We start from the raw sequence: 17,710 nt of genomic DNA, 5'->3' as shown, positions 1-17,710 counted from the left end.
GAACGACCAGACCACTCTACTTACAGCAAGCAAAGATGAATGACCAAAATGTTTTCTTTCGTCTATTTGGTATAAGGGTATCTATGCAACAAAAATCCAGATCCAGGACCAACCCGAAGTGAAGATCATCCGTAACGTAACGATCATAAAGTCTCTTGTCTCCCCCTCATTCGTTCTGGCAAGTCGTAACCTCCGTAAGCAACTCATCCAACCCACGGAATCCCTCTTCCACGACCCATTTCTGTCCCTGCGCGGGATGTAGAACATGGCAGCTGGCGCCGACAACCAATAGGCCAGGGGGTCTTGATCCTTCGGCTTCGAAAGCAGCACTTACGTGCTCCAGAGTAGATCGGATGACGCGCTGATCGGTGCAGGAGGCTCGCTCGATGATTGCGCACGGAGTGTCTTTTGGCCATGGGGTTCGTGGACGGGCACCCTCTGTTGGCTGGGTGGTCAGGGACTCGATGAGCGCGGACAGACGGTGCAGGGCCATGAGGAAGACGACGGTTTGTGTGGGAACGTAAGTGGGAGGTTCTGGGGCTGCGCCTTTGCGGCCTGTGCCTGTGCAGACAAGGACTTGGTCGGATACGCCTCGGTGCGTGGCAGGGATATCTGCGAACAGAGGCGCGCTCAGTGCACTGGTGATACCCGGAAGGACTACGGGTGCGTAGCCTTCGCCGCGGAAGAATTCGAATTCTTCGCCTCCTCGGCCATAGAGATAGGGGTCACCCTGCTTCAGTCGGAGGACGTATCTTCCTCGACGCAGGGAGTCTAGGCCCATTTTCAAAAATTCCTCCTGTGCTTGATCTGCGTTGCCTGGGAACTTGCGCGCGATGTGGACTTCCGTCCGGCGGGGGATGAGCTCTAATACAGGAGCTGGGACGAGTTTATCGGCCAGGATAATATCGGCAGACTGGATGGCATTGTATGTTGCACGTGTGAGTAGATCAGGGTGTCCTGGGCCAGAGCCAGCAAGAACAATTTTGCCCTTCTTTGACAAGGTTTCCGAACTGCTGGTATCTTTGAGTCCATCTTTGCCAGACGAGTAGGCCTCGAGAATGGCGTTGATATCTTCATCCGTGATAGCGGCCAGTTTGCGAAGAGGCCAGTATTCACAGATCTGGGACAGCCAGCGCATGCGGCGGGTTTTGGCTGCAGAGATGTCGTCCTCTGTTACTAAAGTGTTGAATGTGTGCCGTTGGCCAGTCGCATCATCTTCATCACCTTCTAGCGGTGAATCACATAGTCCGGCAGCATAATCCTCGGCCCAAAGACGCTTCCTCACTGCACCAAGCCTGTCAATGGCATTCCCGAGGTTTGACGGAAGTCCCGAGGAAATCTCCCTTCTGAGTCGCGATGCCAGCTTACAGCCGCGTCCTGATGTCGTGATGCCGATGTGAAGAGGGCCGTCCGAATACGTAGACAGCAAACTGAAGGTACAGAGTTCCGGGGCATCTGACACATTGACTGGGATTCTCAGCCGACGGCAGAGCTTGGAGATATGTGCACTCAATGGGTTGTTTCCGCCTAGCGTGACGAAGACCATGTCAACTACATGGTCGACTTCCTCTCTTCCTAGGCTCGTAAGATCCTCATCGTGGAACTCTCTGCGGATCCACTTCACAGAGCCGTTCTCGATCCGTTCGACCAACGTGTACTGCAGGCTCTCTGTGTCCGCTGCGACGAGAACCGGCTTTGCGCCAGCTTCAATACTTTTGGCACAACGGGCTGCTGCAAGAGGGTTGGCCCCGATGATAAGATGGACTTGAGACTCGACATTCACGGCTGTCAGTAGAGGTGCCGGAACACCACTATCTGATGCGTCCTTCATGTTTGAATTGCCACCGCGGGGTTTTACGGTGTGACCTTCAGCTTGAACTTCGTTTTGTCGAAGAGTAAATTGCTGGTGCTGAGAGCAATCAAGACCCTGAATTGGAGGACCCACGTCGATTTATGCTTGCATCCCACAAAGCGAAGCAGTCAGTCGATTTAAGTTTCCAAGTTCTTCAACTCCGCGGAAAAGCCAGCGGATGAGCAACGATTGCAGATAAGAACCAGATTCTCCCAGTTGGCACGTCTGGCAGGTCGATAAGCGTATCTCAGCGATTAATAAACGGAGTCACCACAGGAATCCAGCAGAATTGGAGTCATTCTGCCTCTGGGAAATTTATAGATGCATTTCCTGATGGGGTTAAGGCGATATTGCGTGATCGCATGCAGTGGCTTAGGTAAGCCGATCCCCGGATTGGGGGGTGCCTGATCTCAGTAACACTCCATAGTAGTAGAAGACGGTCAATATCTCATGTTCTTGCCCTGGTATATGGTATAGTAGAGTAGGCAAGATACTCTTTGGAGTCTGGAGTGGTTTCCAGGACGGCATGATTCACTCTGCCTGCCTCTAGAAGCGAGATTGGGTATCGATACAATCCATTGCAAAGACTTGCTGTCTGATACTCTTGCCAGAGCCTAGGTACTTGCACTGGGAGAATGTTGGTCAGTTTCTCACTCGACTTAGGTGTTGGTTGGTTCGTGGTGATCTCGTGTGCCTATCCCAGTAACCAAAACATTGGCCAAATAGTGTTAGCCGGTGGTCGGGAGTGTCACACTCATGATTGCAGACAACCACGCGTAGTATTATCTATATGGATAGGAAATATATCCACTTCAGTGTCAGGTCCATCGAGATATGAAGGAGCAATTCTATACTAGAGTATATCGTAGTACGTTGAAGGAGGTTGATCTGGTCAAAGTTGCTGCAGCGGTGTATATCACGTGACATAGCTGCCGCCAGCTCGAGCTGCACGTCAGAGCTCCGATCCAGTCCATGCTTCCACTCATCTTCCATCATTCCCCCAGACTTCCATCTTCTCTCATTAATACCACCCATTTCTTGCATCTTTCTTTATCTTCTACAGGTTGATACCCGCCAAATTTGGATTATACCCTGCTGTGACGCTTCCCCGTCACCATGTCCGAAACCCTGTTGAAGCCGGAGAAGGACTTCTCCAAGGATGCTGACAAGCTGATCCCCGAGGCTGAGCAGCTTGCTAAGGTGGGAGCTTCTGCCTTATTTCTACAAATGCAGTCTACTGACCGTCAACAGACCGATATTCAGGGTGCCATTGACAAGCTCCTTGTATTGGAGAAGCAAGCAAGACAAGTACGGTCCTTCCTTCGTCTCTCTGGCGACAACGCGATTCTTACCCATACTACAGGCCTCGGATCTTGCCACAACATCGCGCATTCTTATCACCATCGTCACAATCAGCAAGAACTCGGGAGACTGGAACCTGCTGAACGATCAGGTGCTCCTGCTATCTAAGAAGCATGGCCAGCTCAAGCAGGCCATAACGAAGATGGTTCAGACGGTGATGGGATTCCTGGAAGAGACACCTAACCTGGAGGTCAAGCTGTCTGTCATTCACACGCTGCGAACTGTGACTGAGGGCAAAGTCAGTGCAACAACTACCCACTCACCTCCACATCATGCTGATGCGCTTCTATATAGATCTTCGTGGAAGTCGAGAGAGCCCGTGTTACCCGCATCCTTTCCAACATCAAAAAGACCCAAGGCGACCTCAATGCTGCCGCCGATATTCTTTGCGAGTTGCAAGTCGAGACGTTTGGTTCCATGACCCGAAGGGAGAAGACGGAGTTCATCTTGGAGCAGGTTGCTCTGTGCATAGAACGGGGCGACTGGACACAGGCCACCATCCTCAGCCGCAAGATCAACAAGAGATACTTTTCCCGCAAGCCGAAGAAGAGCCCAGAGGAAATCGAGAAGCTGAAGAAGGAGGCCGAAGAGAAGGAGAAGACGCGTAGCCCGGATGAGGCACCAATGGAGGTGGATGATGACGTGACCGACTTGAAGCTTCGCTACTATGAACAACAGATTATCCTTGCCAACCACGACTACAAGTATCTGGATGTTTGCAAACACTACCGGGAAGTGCTGGATACGGAGTCGGTGGAGAACAACCCGGAGCAACTTCGCGCCGTAAGTTTACCTTGGGTGGTTGGTCAGTGCCTCCAGGCTAACATTGCCCCAGGTTCTCGCGAGAATTGTCTACTACATCGTCCTGTCTCCCTATGATAACGAACAGTCGGACCTGTTGCACCGCATCCAGCAGGACTCGCGGCTCTCCCTTGTCCCGGTTGAAGGCCGGCTAGTGAAGCTCTTCACCATTCACGAGCTGATGCGCTGGCCGATGGTGGGCGAGCAATTCGGCCCTCACCTCTGCAACACGGACGTCTTCAGCCCTCAGCCCAGCCAGTCGGTGGAAGACCAGGCGCACCGGAGGTGGCAGGACCTCCGCAAGCGCGTGATCGAGCATAACGTGCGGGTGGTGGCCAAGTACTATACACGTATCCAGATGGGCCGGTTGACCGAACTGCTGGACCTGACGGAGGAGGAAACGGAGAAGTACATCAGCGAACTGGTCTGTTCGAAGACGATCTACGCCAAGATCGACCGTCCAGCCCGACTGGTCAACTTCGCCAAGCCGCGCGATGCTGACGATGTGCTGAACGAATGGAGCAGCGACATGAAGAGCCTTCTGGGGCTGCTGGAGCGGATCGACCACCTGATCACGAAGGAAGAGATGATGGCGCGGATCCTTCCCACGCGAGAGAAGGGCAAGGCCCGGTAGATTACTGAATAGCAGATATTGATGATAGTAGAATGGGACAATAATGACATGGTCATATACATACATCGCAGTAATCTTCTATACCAACTAATCTACTCTATAGGTATATCTAAAAAGGCAACTCCATCTCATTAACATCCACCTCTTCCTTCTCCTTCTTCTTCCCACTACCATCCCCAAGAACCCCCCTCACAAACCCAACCACCGCATCCAAATACGGCCTCTGCGCCGGCACAAAGTGGCCCCCAGGATGCACCACCACCCTACCATCCACCTCAGCATCCTCACAAACCTCAATCAACGCCCTACTCCTCCCCTCATCCACCACCGCATCCAACGACCCCAAAACATGCAACACGGGAGTCTTCACCCCACCCTCATAAAACCCGCGATACCGTGGCCCAGGAGCCCGAAACCCACTATAACAAACGGCGAACTTCAACGGCGGCTGCCCTACACTCTTGACATTCTCCCACCATGCACTCGGCACCTCGAACCCCTTCACATTCTCACCAGTTTCCTCAAACTCACTCCCATCCACCTGGAACTTCTTCATCATCTCCTCCCTACCCGGTTCCAACAACGCCGCCACAATCGCCGCCATCGCCGCACCCTGCGAGAACCCTACCACGCCGTCAAACGGCCCCTCGGTCTTGATTACATTGGCGATTGTCTCGAGACCGAGGTGTAGGTCTGTATACAGGGGTGGATTGGCCGTGGACGAGCGGCGGAACCAGCCGTAGGCTTCTGTCGCTTCATTATCACTGGTACTAGTGCTGCCGCCTTGGTTTGTGGATGGCTCGTAGCCCGGAATATCGGAGGGGAGGAGATGAATGGGACCGGTTGGGTAGGTGGTTGTGACGGTGTAGCCGGTGGTGGGGAGGAGGGTCTTGGTGAGATGTTTTATTACGGCGCGGGATTTGGCGTGGAAGAGGGGGCCGGATTGCGTGTAGCCGTGGAGACAGAGGAGTTTGAGAGGGGGCATATTTTCTTTCTCTTTTCTTTTATTTTCTTTTCTCTTTTCGTCTTGGTTTCTTGGGGAGGTGGAAGGTGAGGGTGGTGTTGGGGTTATAAAAGAATGAATAAGAGCAGTAGTATGGAGGAAGATTGTCGGGGAGAGAAAAAGTACTAGTGGGAGGATGAGAGGATGAGGAGAGAAGATAAGATAAGCGGGTGGATGGGTGTGGTTAGTTGCTTAGTTGGTTGGGGTATCTTCCTCTTACGATATGGGGATGGGCTATAGGATAGTCGGGGTTAAATCTAGACAGTAGACAGTAGGGAGTATTCAAGTCATGTCAATGGAGTTATTACCTGGATGTTGAGGTTTATGGCTACGTTCCGACTTCCGAGTGGTGATTGCATAGAGACTTAGAGTCTAGATGCAAGGACACTCGGTGACCCCAGCTTCGACATTGCGGAGATGCGGGCCAGATCTACACATTACGAGGGGCTAAGGCTACTATACATCCTACAATGTCCATACTGACCATAAAATAAAACATACGATTGCTACCGCACGAGGGGGTATCATCACAACTCTGCAGAGCCGGCACACGGTCCTCTCAGACCATGTAACCGGCTCCTGCAGCCCAGTCACGCCGCTCCGCACAATACCGGAGCCGCCATCATTCATCTTCCACGATGGAATCTGTTTCTTTCCTTCTTCCGCAATATCCGAATTCCTGTGGCAACCGGCAGAAGCGTATGTGCAGACGTGACTGGTGGCGTTGTATGATTTTTCCCCCCATCGTGCCCCTGTTCGAAGGTACATCCGGCATAGGTACAAGGGAACACAAGGTGGCGAATAGTGAAATCATCAAGCGATAAAAAAAATCAAGAGGCAAGATAAAAGGCAAGAGTAGTTTTTGGTAGTATGGACCGAGCATGTGCCAGATATCCGGAACTCCCCTGCGTAAGAGTGTAGGAAAGGTAAAAAAGTAAAGAAACGCTTTTTTGTGTATCAAAAAACGAGGTTCTGTGCCTGGTCAAATAATTTTTTTCATTTCCCTTGTCTGTGTGGTTTCCGCAGGGCATGGCTCGCAAGGGGCGAGGATTCCATCTTCTATCTGAATCTGTTTCCTCAGAAAAACGAGATATATTAATCCATCATCATCGAAGAACGCCACATTGCTTTCATCATAGCTCCGGCACGGTTGCGTCGAGACGTTTACTTGCGGCGGAAAGAGCAGCCCTCAGTGAGGCGGGCCTTACCACCGGTGGGCTGGCAGAGGACGGTCGAGCAACCAGCGCAGACGACGACGGTCTGGGCGTGGGAGAAGACGGTGGTGATGGTGAAGCAGCCGGGGCACTTGACGTCCATGAAGAAGGAACGGGGAGCAGGCACAAGGGTCTGTCGATAGAATAACCGATATCAGCCAAACCGATTCCCTCCCTTATCAAACGAACACTTTTTTTCCCGATACGGATGTTCATACCTTGAGCTTGTGCTTGCGGGCCTCAGCCTGAGGCGCGGGGTTGAGGAGGTCGACCGCGAGAACCTATTCCAAAGGGATATCCGTCAGCTCAACATTGTTCTTGTTCTTCTTGTTCCTTTTCGACGAAAATTTCGAGATGCATGTGGCGACGGGATGGCGGCGACGACGGGGTGCACGAAATGACTAGCGGCGACAACCCATGTCGATGCAAACATGCAGGGAGATATGTCGGACAGAGTGTGGGATGGCATCCAAGGGGTAGAACATACCATCTTGACGAGACAAAAAGTCGATCAGCGAAGGGAGTTGAATGAAGCGCTGATGGAGATGGCCTGCTTGAGGGTGAAAGCGAAAAGGTGGTCTCGTGGAGATGGCGAGCGCTGAAGGGAATTCTCGACGGCGTCACCCACGGCGGCCCGTTTGGGGGTGCATAGGGTTGCAGCCCTCTCGCTAATACTGCCCGAACAAGAGTTTTTGCCACCGCCCGGCGGTGGCCCTTGTGGCTGATGCCCTCTCCACCAATCACAGGCCGCTTATATCAGCCGCCAGATGCTGCTAGATGCTCCAAGGTCCTTCGATGGAGCTCCCTTTTCTTACTACTACTATCTATTTACCTGTTACTCGGCCTGGCAGTTTGATCCTGTGGTTGACGCAATTGTTGCCACTCGGCACCTGCGGATCTCATACAAATACATTTTCTATCGCTAATCCAATACGCTGCTTTAGATACGGCCATGACATACGTTTCCGGTCCGGTGACATGTGCCTGCCATTCAGACACCGGACGACTTGCGACTCGGTTCCAATGCTCCTGATAGCGCAAGGCCAGGATGCACCAACGGCTGCTCCGTCCAATTAATCTACCGTCTTATGCGATTCGACGTTCTCCACCTTGACTCCATTCTTCTCATACCCTCACCGCCATCATCCGCAAGCTCATTAGTTCGACTTCTTCGCCTCTCCGTTGGCGGTCACCACTTCCACGTGCGGGTGCTTGATCGTCAAGCACCAGATATCGATATAGTCGCATATCGTCGTGATAATGTCATGCTATTTGCCAATTAGCGTCTCGCTCTCGACGAATCCGTCATGGGTCACACTTACCACGAAGCTGCCGTAAACGCCAATCGACAAACCCAGGCACACCCAGACGAAAGCAACCTGCTTGACTCCGTCGCCCAACAGACTCGGCCAGTACCCGAAGATCGCCCCAGCACTGTCGAGCACTGCCAAAGCAAGAGGAACCAGGAGCATGTTGAAGTAGGGGAAGCTGGCTTTGACCAGGTGCGCGCAGATCATCTTGCCCACGGCGTACGCATTGATCATGCCGACATACAGGCAGAATGGGACCATGTAGTTCTCCAGGATGGTGGGTTGCAGGTAGAGATAAGCCGGCACGAGAGTCCACACTGCGACCAGGGGGAGTAGACCATATAGGGGCTTGATCGGGTCCTGGTTACGCTCGCGGCGCACCTGCATGACGTGCACGATGCTGGAGGCAGTGGCGAAGAAAAGGAGGACTCCACCGTAGACGAGATACCACTGCGTAAAGGCCATGTCGTAAATGTGCTCGGGAATGAAGGCCAACTTGGGAACTCCAACGGTCTCCAGCATGGACCGATGCCAGAAGCTGCCACCGCCCATGTAGGCCGTAAAGCCAAACACAACGCAGAGAGTCAGGACACCCTCGACGGGACCCGAGATGACGCCCAAGGTCAACACCTGGGTGTAGTATTCATCCCAGGTCTGGACATAAAAGGTCATAGTCGCTACATCTTATCAGCATTGCCCAGTGCCCATGGGAATTGTCCGAAGAGCCACCTACATCCGAACAGGGTCAACACCGTTGCCCAAGACTGGCCGAGGTTCATGGCCGCGGCGAAGATCAAGACTCCCAAGGCCGTGTTGCATGCATCGACACCTGCAGGCGAAGCTTAATTCCCGGGCCGTCATTTTAACAAAGTGGTCAGGCCGACCCATGAACTTACTGTGATCAAACAGCTCACCCAGAGGACCGCTCTGCTTGGTTCTCCGCCTGCAAGATCATATTTAGCATGCAGTCTACCCACGGACAAGATAATCACATCAAAGAATGGGGCGCAAGGGGCAGTTCGTACGCTTGGATGCCGTCTACGCCGTCAAACGTCTGGTAAAGGAACAACCCGATGGCGCAACTGGCATAGACCCAGGGCGGGCAGTCCTGGTCTAGGGTCGGGTTGTACCAGAGAATGGTGAAGAAGTTGACTACCACAAAGAAGAACCCAGTCAGGGTAATCTACCAGTCCTCAGTTATTGGTCTTTTTGTCGCAGCAGGGCCAGTCCCAGGGCTAAGATGACTTACGGCATTAGGACTAAAAGACCGGGGGGAAAACCAAGGCTGTTAGCCAGACGAGGAACAAAAACTAGCAGACGAGGGCAAGCCAGCATCGTCACTTACGCCATGCTCATAGGGAAGAACTTGATCACGAAGTTATTATAGAACGGCTTGAGGACAAAGCGGCTAACAAGCGAAAGATCGACTCCTGCATAACGGTATTCCCGCAGCTTGGGTAGTTGATGCTGGCGAATGTACACCATGTTGGCTGTTGGTCAGAAGGGACCTGTGCTACAGAGAGCAATGTGGCCAGTAATTCTAGTTAGTTCAAATGCGTGGGAAGTATATGGTCTCTTGAGTCTTTGACGCGAGGAAAGTCCAGGCGGAAGCGGGCTGGAGTTGACGCCAGAATTGCAGATGCCGCGCGGTAAAGAAGGAAACAAGGGCCGGGAAGGCCAGGGCCAGGGGAGCGGAGAGAAGGGCTGCTAAAGATTAAAGATGAAGCTGGGTCCAAGGACAGAGTTGGAGTCGAAGAAGAAGAAGAGAAGAAGAAGAAGAAAAAGAAAAAGAAGATAAAGTAGCGCAAGTGGGGAGAATAAAAGAGAACAAGAGACGCGGCAAGAAAGAAAGAAGTGGGTGCAGCTTGTTGATGTCTGTCTCTGTCTTTTCCTTTGGCCGACCTTGAATTTTCTAGTAACTTTTTTTTTCTGCCGGCGGAAAAGTCCAGGCAAAAAGACGGGCAGGGCGGACGCGGGGAGCCAACAAAGCCAGTGAGGAAACTGGACAGGCTCTTCTGGCTCTTCTCGTCGGCGGCCAAGAACCTTCCGACAAGTTTAGGCGCTGCGAAGAATTTCACCGCACAGCATCGAAGGACCAGGTGGATTCCCGCGGAATACCCACGTGCAGTGCTGCTTTTCATTTGCTGGCCGACCTCGGACGGTCGGACAACGTCTCCTCATTTCCAACGACCAGTCTGCTACTGAAGCCCGTCTGTTGATCGTCGTGGGACAGGTGGGGGGCGCCAGCACACCAGCAGCCAGTCTGCTCAGTCGCGCGATCACCGAGGCAGCTCGCCAGGACGGAAATGAATTTAGTAGACGACAAAGCGGAGTCGCGCAGGATACGCTAGAACAGTCAAGCGGGGCCATAGATCAACTTTGTTTACGGCAGCCGGTCGTCTACTTGGTCAGAATGTAGATAGCTTTGGAGATACTGATAGACCGGAGAGAGGCATAGCAGATACAACAAGGTGTCAGTTTGAACATAGGTATGCTAATGCTAGATACGATACATGAAGGGAACCAACGCCGGCTCGTGAGAGGAACAATGAGCAGCGTGCCGAGTGTGTACACTCCCCCATACAGCTCGAGGGCCCGGGGCCTCATGATTCGGCAGTCGCTGCAACAATAGGCAGGGCTGAGTCGCTCCATCCTTCATCCGTCTGCGGTTTATCCCCCATACTCCCTATCCCCTCTCTGCTGAACGCTCGGACCGTTGAGGAACACAAGTCATCGGGCTTGGCTCCGTATGCCTGGGTCCTGGAAAACTCACCCCGTGATCACAACCATGTGATCATCGTCGAGCGGAATCGCCTTAGCCAACAGGACTCCAGGGCATGGGGATGAGGATCCGACTCTGCATAGTCTGGATCAGCGGAACCGTCTTGTGGACAGTTTCAGCCCAGCCTTCGATGCCCCAGGACTGCTCACGGCGGATTTTCCGCTCTTCGAGGTTCGCAAACTGCCAGAGATGGTGCACAGTGTTCAGATCCCCGATTTGAACAAACCATGCTCCAACACCCTCCATCACCTCCCGGCGAGCCTTGAGGCCACGACGCCAGTGTGTTTCCCACTCCAAAAGATTTCCGGGATGAAGAGTATACGATCGGAGCTCGAAGAGGCCGCCCAGGCGCCGCGGAGGCGTCGTGGGCCAGAAAGAGAATTCCTGCATCAGCGATGTCTTCTTGCTCTTGATCAAGCTCTTCAACTGCCGGTCAAATTCGGGAAACTCGGGGTGACAGGAGATATTGTGGAGGGAAGCATGGTAGCCTTCATATCGCTGATATTCCCAGATGTGAACTGCAAGGCTCGTTAGCATCTACAGCAGTAGGCCTAGGCATCTTCGACACCACTGGGGAGTTGGATGGGCGCGTCAAATCAAGTACCGAAAGTATCATTATCTCCAACCTGCGTACGCCAGCTGCCAACCAGGTTCACCCTGTTCTCGGGGTCGGCAGCCATGCGAGGGTACCACTGGCCGACGAGGTTCACATAGTCGTCGACTTTATCGGGCTTCACGTCGTGAAAGACGATGGAATGTACGTATTTGCCGCGGGCGAGAACCTGCGAGAATGACCGTTCGATATCTTTGTCCAGTTGCTGGCCTTCCTTGGTTCCGTAGATGAGCGACGACAGGGGGCCGCGCTTCGGAGACTGACTGGCTTCCTGCAGTTGCTCGTCTCCTATACCACGGTGGGTAGAAAGTGAGCCCAAAGCCTTATTATCAAGAACTTCCGCGGCATCAAAAACGGGGTGTTTGTTACTGCTCGCATTGCTCTCATTTGGAGCAGTGGGAGCGGTAGCGTACTCACGAAGGCGGTCACGGGATGCAGGGGATGGGGCAGAGGTAGAACCAGAAGCATCGACAGACTGACTCTCTTGCTGTTCTCTCTTCTTGCGAGCGACCTCCAGATTCTCGCGGAACTCCTTCTGACGTGCGCTAAACTCAGCAGCCGAGTCGGGGGTGAGGTCACGGATAGAGGGGGCGCGGGAGGCAGTGGCAGTAGAACTGAAGGGGCGAACCAGCGAAGACGCTGGCCGCAACAGGCGCGGGGTGAGCATGATTCCGTAGGGAGCTGAAAAAGCTATACAGAAACAGATGCTATTTGAAGCAAGGGGGTACAGTGGGGAGGCTGCCTTTTCACAAAAGAGTGACAGGACAGGATTGGGGGGGGAGAGGGAGTAGGTAAATGAAGGATCGATGGATGTGTGTGTGTCGGGTTGACAACAATACAGAAGGCGGAGCCCAACGACAGCGATCAGACTGCGAAAGGCGACACAAGAGAAGAGGGGTTTACCGACAGAGGAGAGGGGAAATAGATGTAAGTAGTAGGAAGAGGAACTGAGACAGCAGGTAAGGGCAGGGATGGGGAGAGGTAGGTAAGTAGACACGCGATGCGTTACAACGACCTGACCGACGGCTAAAAGGATAGGTGCACAGCAGCAAGAGTCCACGGAACCAGTCAGGTCGCAAGCTTTCCAGAGTCCAGGATCAGCAAAGAGGAGGGTCGAATCGTCGGGCGGAGAAGTAATATTCCCCAATGACGGTTATCGGTTAACAACCACGGGTGTGTAGGATCTTGGGTGACAATCAAAATAGAGCCAATGGAGGGAGAGTGAGAGTGTGGAGAGTGAATGGGAGGGAAGAGCAGGAGGGAAAAGAGAGAGCGAGAGAGGAAGAGAGAAGGAAGTTGAGTGGTTAAGGTACTTCCGGACGGCACAAGTGGGAAACTGGGGAAGAGGCGTCACAGTGCGGGGAAACAAGCCTGTGAAGACCAAACAAGACCTGTCTGTTTTTTGCTAAAGTCACGTAACTAGTAGGCTATGCTATGTGCATGAGCTGGGGCCTGCCTTATATAAGGGCTGATCACCAATCCCAGCCCTAGTGTACTAATCCCATTGTGCTGATACAGCTCCTGTTTTCTTCTGCGGATGATGTGTAGGTCCCCGAGATAGACATTCCTTATGATTTGTCCATTTCGTTTTGTCTAGGCCGATCTTCGTTGCCTGGCCCTGCATCTCCGACACCATGACGAAAGCGGTCTTGCTTCCTTTCCTCCGCGTTCACGGCTACGGACATGATAACGGAGAATGAGATTGTCTTCATTAAGGTCTTCAACCCGATTGATAACGGCTCATCAATTGTCTATAGATAACTCACCGGGGTCTTTCGGTAGAGATGACCCAGTAGAATGAATCCCATTCCCCAGTCCATCACCGCCTCAGGCGTAGCTCCCAGCATTGATGACGTCGTGACCGGAGCTGTCCCTTATGTAATCAGAAGCGAGCCGCGCGGTGATCCGGGCCCGGATGGCTAGTCCCAAGAAGGACTAGCCCGGTAGACCCAATCCGGTAGCTCCTCTTGTTCCCGGTCACACCCCTCCAGCCTGGCCCGCCACTGCGACTGACCGACTGTGTACGGACTGTCCTACCTGAGAGCTCGTTGACTCGGCAAAGAGTCCAGGCGCATTTGCTACACTCAACATTCAGCACCTCTGATTCTAGGCTCTGAACATATTTTCTCCGTGTCCTACACTATGGCGGATTCTATGAACCCTCCCCTCTCGTACGAGGCCTCAGCCACCACTACGCATCCGCATGTCGGAACCACCCTCCCAACGGAGGTGATTTCATGCCTCAAGAATTCTCGATTCGTGAGTACTACGATTTCTATAGCTCTGTATGGTTATCGTGCTCGAAAGCTAACCCTGTTTCGCTGCCAGCTTCATCTTGCAACATGTGATGGCTTGACCCCGCACATCTCGCTCATGTCCTACACCTACCTCCCCTCGACTCCCTATGACCCGTATCCGACGATCATCATGACCACCAACCCCTCCTCGCGCAAGACCAACCATCTGCTCACCAATCCTCGCGTGTCCCTTCTGGTCCATGACTGGGTTTCGCACCGTCCGCCTACCCGGGCTCCCAATCCCGATGGTCGCGAAGGGTCTCCCCCACCTGCGGCGACACGGTCCTCCTTGGCGAGCCTGTTGTTGAACCTGAACACAAGTGCGCTTTCGAGTATCTCAACGACTATCGCCGGTACCGCGCGGTTTTTGGAGCCTGGCTCTGAAGAGGAGGCCTGGTGCAAGAAGCAACATCTGGAGAACAACACCTTCGAGGAAGAGCTGGGAACTTTCGGACAGCAGCTACAGCAGCAGCCCGGTCAAAGAAGGCCCAGTATTTCAATTGATAGCGATGTCCGCGTCGTGACCGTTCAGGTGCGTGAGGGCCGCATTGCAGACTGGAAGGGTGGCGTGAAGGATTGGCAGTTGGTATCGGAGGGTGAGGGTACTCGAGGAACGATGGTCAATGGCATTCCGCCCGCGTAAGGCTTGCTCAAGTTTGTTCTATTCTGTACATCATAGTCTAGGAGTGGAAATAACAATATTGGGAAATTGCAAGCTAGCAAGCAAATGTCCAGGCATTGCAGATTGCCTTGGTCCAGTCAGTCCTCGGAAGGTTTCGGCGCACTCGGTTCCTGAAGATCTCTGCAGACTATGACCTCGCAGTCATGCTCCTGGACCAATATGGAAGTATGCACTGCTGTACATAGGAAATGGAATGCTATCTGCAAACTCAATCTGAAATTAAGCTCGGGGGGTGCAAAGATAGCACGGAATTGAGACAGGAATTGTGTTGTACATCACATGACACGATCCGGGGGAGTTTAGTTCTGTTCTGCGGTGACGTTCAATCTTATCGAACCGCAAGCTCAATAAATATCCACACCAACTAGTTATATCTAATAACTTCAGCCCCAATCACACTACCTACTTTCTTTAACCCTTCCTCCGGAGTACAATGCAAATACACCACCACCCTCAATCCACAAACTAGCCATCTATAAAGAAAAGAGAAGAAAAAAAAAAAGATCCAGAATGCGCCTCGCCCACCTCCACCTCCCCGACATAACCTCCTTCACGCGGGTCGCCAACCTGCAACAAACACTCACAAGCCGGCTCCTCTCGCACAAGAAACACCTCACCCCAAACCCCCCCGACCCAACCATAATAACCTTCACCCCGAATCCCGTCTACACGACAGGACGCCGCGACCTCCCTCCCTCCAACACCAGCATCAGCGATGGCAATAACACATTACTCTCCCTGCCCCCAAGCCTCGAACCAATCCGCCAAATCCTAAAACCACCCCAACCTACCAACACAACTTACGATCCTCAATCGCGGATAGCAGAATACCACCCGACCCTGCGGGGCGGACAAACAACCTACCACGGTCCAGGCCAACTAGTCGCATACACGATCCTCGATCTGCGACGGTTGGGACTCACCCCGCGGTGTCATATCCGGTTGTTGGAGAATAGTGTGATTGATGTGTTGAGGGAGTATGGGGTTAGGGGGATGGTTACGGAGGATCCGGGGGTTTGGGTGCATGCCGGACGGAAACATGGGCAGAGACAAGGAGGAGGTGGTGGTAGTGGGGGCGAACTCCCGAAGAAAATCACAGCCGTGGGAGTGCATCTGCGGAGGCATATTAGTAGTTATGGGATTGGGTTGAATGTGACGGAGGAGCCGATGTGGTGGTTTCGGCAGATTGTGGCGTGTGGGTTGGAGGGGAGGGAGACGACGAGTTTGCAGGGGCTTGGGGTCGAAGGGGTTACGGTTGAGGAGGTGGCGGGGAAATTTGTGGACAAGTTCGTTGGGAGGGTGAATGGGGATTTTGCCTGTGGGGAGGGGGCTACGGGGGAGGGAATTGAGGAGGTGTATAGGGTGGAGGAGGAGGATTTGTTGAAGGAGTGAGTTGTAGAGGCTGTACATTGGGGGGAGATGCACAATTGGCTAAGAGTTGAAAAGTGGTTTGTACGCGTAGATACGGCATGTTCATTATCGATGGTACATTTGCATAGTCTATACCAGAATGGTCGATGCTGAGATCGACCAGAGCGAGTGATGGAATATAGATAAGCCATCGGTGTCCCGACTGGCGCGCTTTCTGGAAGGTTACCCCAGAGCAAACATTAGGTGTACAGAATTACAACAAGGGGTCCAACAAGTATATATAGAGAAGAGAACAGAGCGAGGCATGACAGGCTGAAACGCCCAAAAAAGCGATAGCTCGATGCCAGTGTTGGAAAACCAGGGCATTCTCCTGGTTGGAACGGTCACAGCAAATGATCCAGCTCAGTGGCTGAAGAACAAGCAGGTCGAGAAGGGTATAAGAACAGAGCAATGCAATAGTCGACAAGTCATGAAGGACGGTCAGCGGCATGTCTACAGAATGACACACCGCTCGCCGGATCCATTAGAGCCCTGAGTTTTGACTTCCAGGGCGACCTTTGCAGCTTCGTAGAAAGTTTCCATAATACCACGATTTTGCACGGCGGAGCATTCTGTCAAGATGTTGTCAGGAGCCATCACGCGAGTTACAACACAGCGTAGGAGTCGTCCTTACCCAGGTATTTCACGGCACCGATTTCTTTGGCTTTCGCAAGTCCTTCTTCGTAGGTAATCGCATTCGGGTTATCGTTGAGGAACTCATCCTTCCTCAAATCACACTTGAGGGCAGTGAGCACCAATCTGACGCCTGCGCAGTTCTCTGAGATCTCTTCGATCCATTTGCTTGCCACGTTCTCGAACGAATCGCGACTATCAACCTAGAAGGAGTCAACCTCTCGTCCAATTCTCGAGGTGCGGATATCCTCACGCTGAAACAAAGCATAATCACGTGTGTGTCCTCATACGATAGCGCGCGCAGTCGGTCAAATTCTTCCTGGCCGGCCGTATCCCATAGCGACAATTCCATATGTACATTGTCCACGAAGATATCTTAGGCGAATATAAGCATGCGAGCCCGGTTCATATAGGGGGGGAGTAAGTACCATGCACGTAATTTTCTGCAAACAGAACGGTCAGTAAGATTATCATAGACCAAGGAGAAACATGCGCACCGAATACAGTAGGCTCACTATGTAAGTGGAAAAGATTAATATCGCAACGTGAAATCAGCGTTCAGGAAGGTCATTCTCACTAGACCGTAGGAAAGTATCTACCAGAAATTTAGCGTTATTGGCCACCAAGAAGAATAGAAGGGGGTGCCCACCCTCTGGTAAAGACATTCAGAGCGGAGGTCTTGCCGCAAGCGCCGTCCCCTCTTATCTGGACGTCAGCATTCTGTCCATCAAATGTACCTGCCAAGGCTTGGACAAACTGACAATAGCACCATCTTACGTCGAACGACCTTTTGACGACCACAGAGATCCATTGTAACGGTATTCGGCAGTGGTGTGTCGAGATGCGCGGAAAGAAGGGTCCAAGTAGATAAGGGAGGGAAGGGGTTAGATGGGGAGGGGATCAACCGAAGAGCAAGATGGCGAGGAGAATGAGGGGATAATGAAGAGAAATAAAGTGTGCGGAGTAAGGGCTAATAGGTACGAATAGCGTTTCACGAGAGACTGATCTGGCTAGAAGAAAAAAGTGGTTGCGAACACGAAGATAAGTCGTGGGCCGCCGTGCAGCGAGGCCGGTCGATGTCATCGGCTCCGTCCTGCAACGGGCGATCCGCAAATGA

The 17,710-nt window shown here is 52.8% G+C and overlaps 8 protein-coding genes across 8 annotated transcripts; 3 read left to right on the top strand and 5 right to left on the bottom strand.

Annotated features, from left to right (window-relative positions):
• Positions 1-166: 166 nt before the first annotated feature.
• On the bottom strand, positions 167-1,831 carry ASPBRDRAFT_112895 (putative siroheme synthase; the record flags this gene model as incomplete). Its single annotated transcript, XM_067616699.1, has 1 exon — positions 167-1,831. One exon carries the CDS (start codon positions 1,829-1,831, stop codon positions 167-169), a length of 1,665 nt encoding a protein of 554 aa, XP_067485503.1.
• A 1,137-nt stretch (positions 1,832-2,968) lies between these two features.
• On the top strand, positions 2,969-4,649 carry ASPBRDRAFT_114670 (proteasome regulatory particle lid subunit RPN5; the record flags this gene model as incomplete). The annotated part of the gene is made up of 5 exons (XM_067616837.1): positions 2,969-3,052; positions 3,104-3,160; positions 3,216-3,452; positions 3,509-3,997; positions 4,050-4,649. The coding sequence occupies 5 exons, from the start codon at positions 2,969-2,971 to the stop codon at positions 4,647-4,649; spliced, it is 1,467 nt and encodes a 488-aa protein (XP_067485502.1).
• Positions 4,650-4,758: 109 nt separating this feature from the next.
• On the bottom strand, positions 4,759-5,634 carry ASPBRDRAFT_114673 (alpha/beta hydrolase; the record flags this gene model as incomplete). Its single annotated transcript, XM_067616838.1, has 1 exon — positions 4,759-5,634. One exon carries the CDS (start codon positions 5,632-5,634, stop codon positions 4,759-4,761), a length of 876 nt encoding a protein of 291 aa, XP_067485501.1.
• A 1,182-nt stretch (positions 5,635-6,816) lies between these two features.
• Positions 6,817-9,661, bottom strand: ASPBRDRAFT_191493 (aminoalcoholphosphotransferase; the record flags this gene model as incomplete). The annotated part of the gene is made up of 9 exons (XM_067620373.1): positions 6,817-6,999; positions 7,085-7,147; positions 8,060-8,134; positions 8,189-8,853; positions 8,910-9,005; positions 9,073-9,119; positions 9,202-9,359; positions 9,426-9,435; positions 9,522-9,661. 9 exons carry the CDS (start codon positions 9,659-9,661, stop codon positions 6,817-6,819), a joined length of 1,437 nt encoding a protein of 478 aa, XP_067485500.1.
• Positions 9,662-10,991: 1,330 nt separating this feature from the next.
• Positions 10,992-12,238, bottom strand: ASPBRDRAFT_51015 (NIPSNAP family protein; the record flags this gene model as incomplete). Its single annotated transcript, XM_067626658.1, has 2 exons — positions 10,992-11,476; positions 11,563-12,238. The coding sequence occupies 2 exons, from the start codon at positions 12,236-12,238 to the stop codon at positions 10,992-10,994; spliced, it is 1,161 nt and encodes a 386-aa protein (XP_067485499.1).
• Positions 12,239-13,554: 1,316 nt separating this feature from the next.
• On the top strand, positions 13,555-14,743 carry ASPBRDRAFT_142771 (pyridoxamine 5'-phosphate oxidase family protein). The gene is made up of 2 exons (XM_067619203.1): positions 13,555-13,830; positions 13,900-14,743. Exons 1-2 carry the CDS (start codon positions 13,714-13,716, stop codon positions 14,509-14,511), a joined length of 729 nt encoding a protein of 242 aa, XP_067485498.1. The 5' UTR covers positions 13,555-13,713; the 3' UTR covers positions 14,512-14,743.
• Positions 14,744-15,060: 317 nt separating this feature from the next.
• ASPBRDRAFT_112582 (lipoyl(octanoyl) transferase LIP2) lies at positions 15,061-15,942 on the top strand (the record flags this gene model as incomplete). The annotated part of the gene is made up of 1 exon (XM_067616666.1): positions 15,061-15,942. The coding sequence occupies one exon, from the start codon at positions 15,061-15,063 to the stop codon at positions 15,940-15,942; it is 882 nt and encodes a 293-aa protein (XP_067485497.1).
• A 235-nt stretch (positions 15,943-16,177) lies between these two features.
• Positions 16,178-17,637, bottom strand: rho3 (Rho family GTPase RHO3). The gene is made up of 8 exons (XM_067622227.1): positions 17,355-17,637; positions 17,243-17,293; positions 17,171-17,188; positions 17,091-17,107; positions 17,022-17,036; positions 16,847-16,968; positions 16,595-16,796; positions 16,178-16,532 (listed from the first exon to the last, which is right to left on the bottom strand). Exons 1-8 carry the CDS (start codon positions 17,402-17,404, stop codon positions 16,414-16,416), a joined length of 594 nt encoding a protein of 197 aa, XP_067485496.1. The 5' UTR covers positions 17,405-17,637; the 3' UTR covers positions 16,178-16,413.
• Between the last annotated feature and the right edge of the window lie 73 nt (positions 17,638-17,710).

The sequence above is a fragment of the Aspergillus brasiliensis genome (genome assembly GCF_001889945.1).
Source record: "Aspergillus brasiliensis CBS 101740 unplaced genomic scaffold ASPBRscaffold_1, whole genome shotgun sequence".
Lineage (NCBI taxonomy): Eukaryota > Fungi > Ascomycota > Eurotiomycetes > Eurotiales > Aspergillaceae > Aspergillus > Aspergillus brasiliensis.
Note: the sequence above shows the minus strand (reverse complement) of the source record. Positions and strands in the feature narration are given on the sequence as shown.

Bases quoted from the DNA above. Each gene is read 5' to 3' on its own strand.
- ASPBRDRAFT_142771 (XM_067619203.1), top strand. From the start codon at position 13,714: ATGGCGGATTCTATGAACCCTCCCCTCTCGTACGAGGCCTCAGCCACC. The intron at 13,831-13,899 runs GTGAGTACTACG...TTTCGCTGCCAG, and splicing joins GCCTCAAGAATTCTCGATTC to CTTCATCTTGCAACATGTGA.
- rho3 (XM_067622227.1), bottom strand. From the start codon at position 17,404: ATGGATCTCTGTGGTCGTCAAAAGGTCGTTCGACGTAAGATGGTGCTA. The intron at 16,797-16,846 runs GTGAGGATATCC...GACTCCTTCTAG, and splicing joins TGATTATGCTTTGTTTCAGC to GTTGATAGTCGCGATTCGTT. The intron at 16,533-16,594 runs GTAAGGACGACT...ACATCTTGACAG, and splicing joins CGGTGCCGTGAAATACCTGG to AATGCTCCGCCGTGCAAAAT.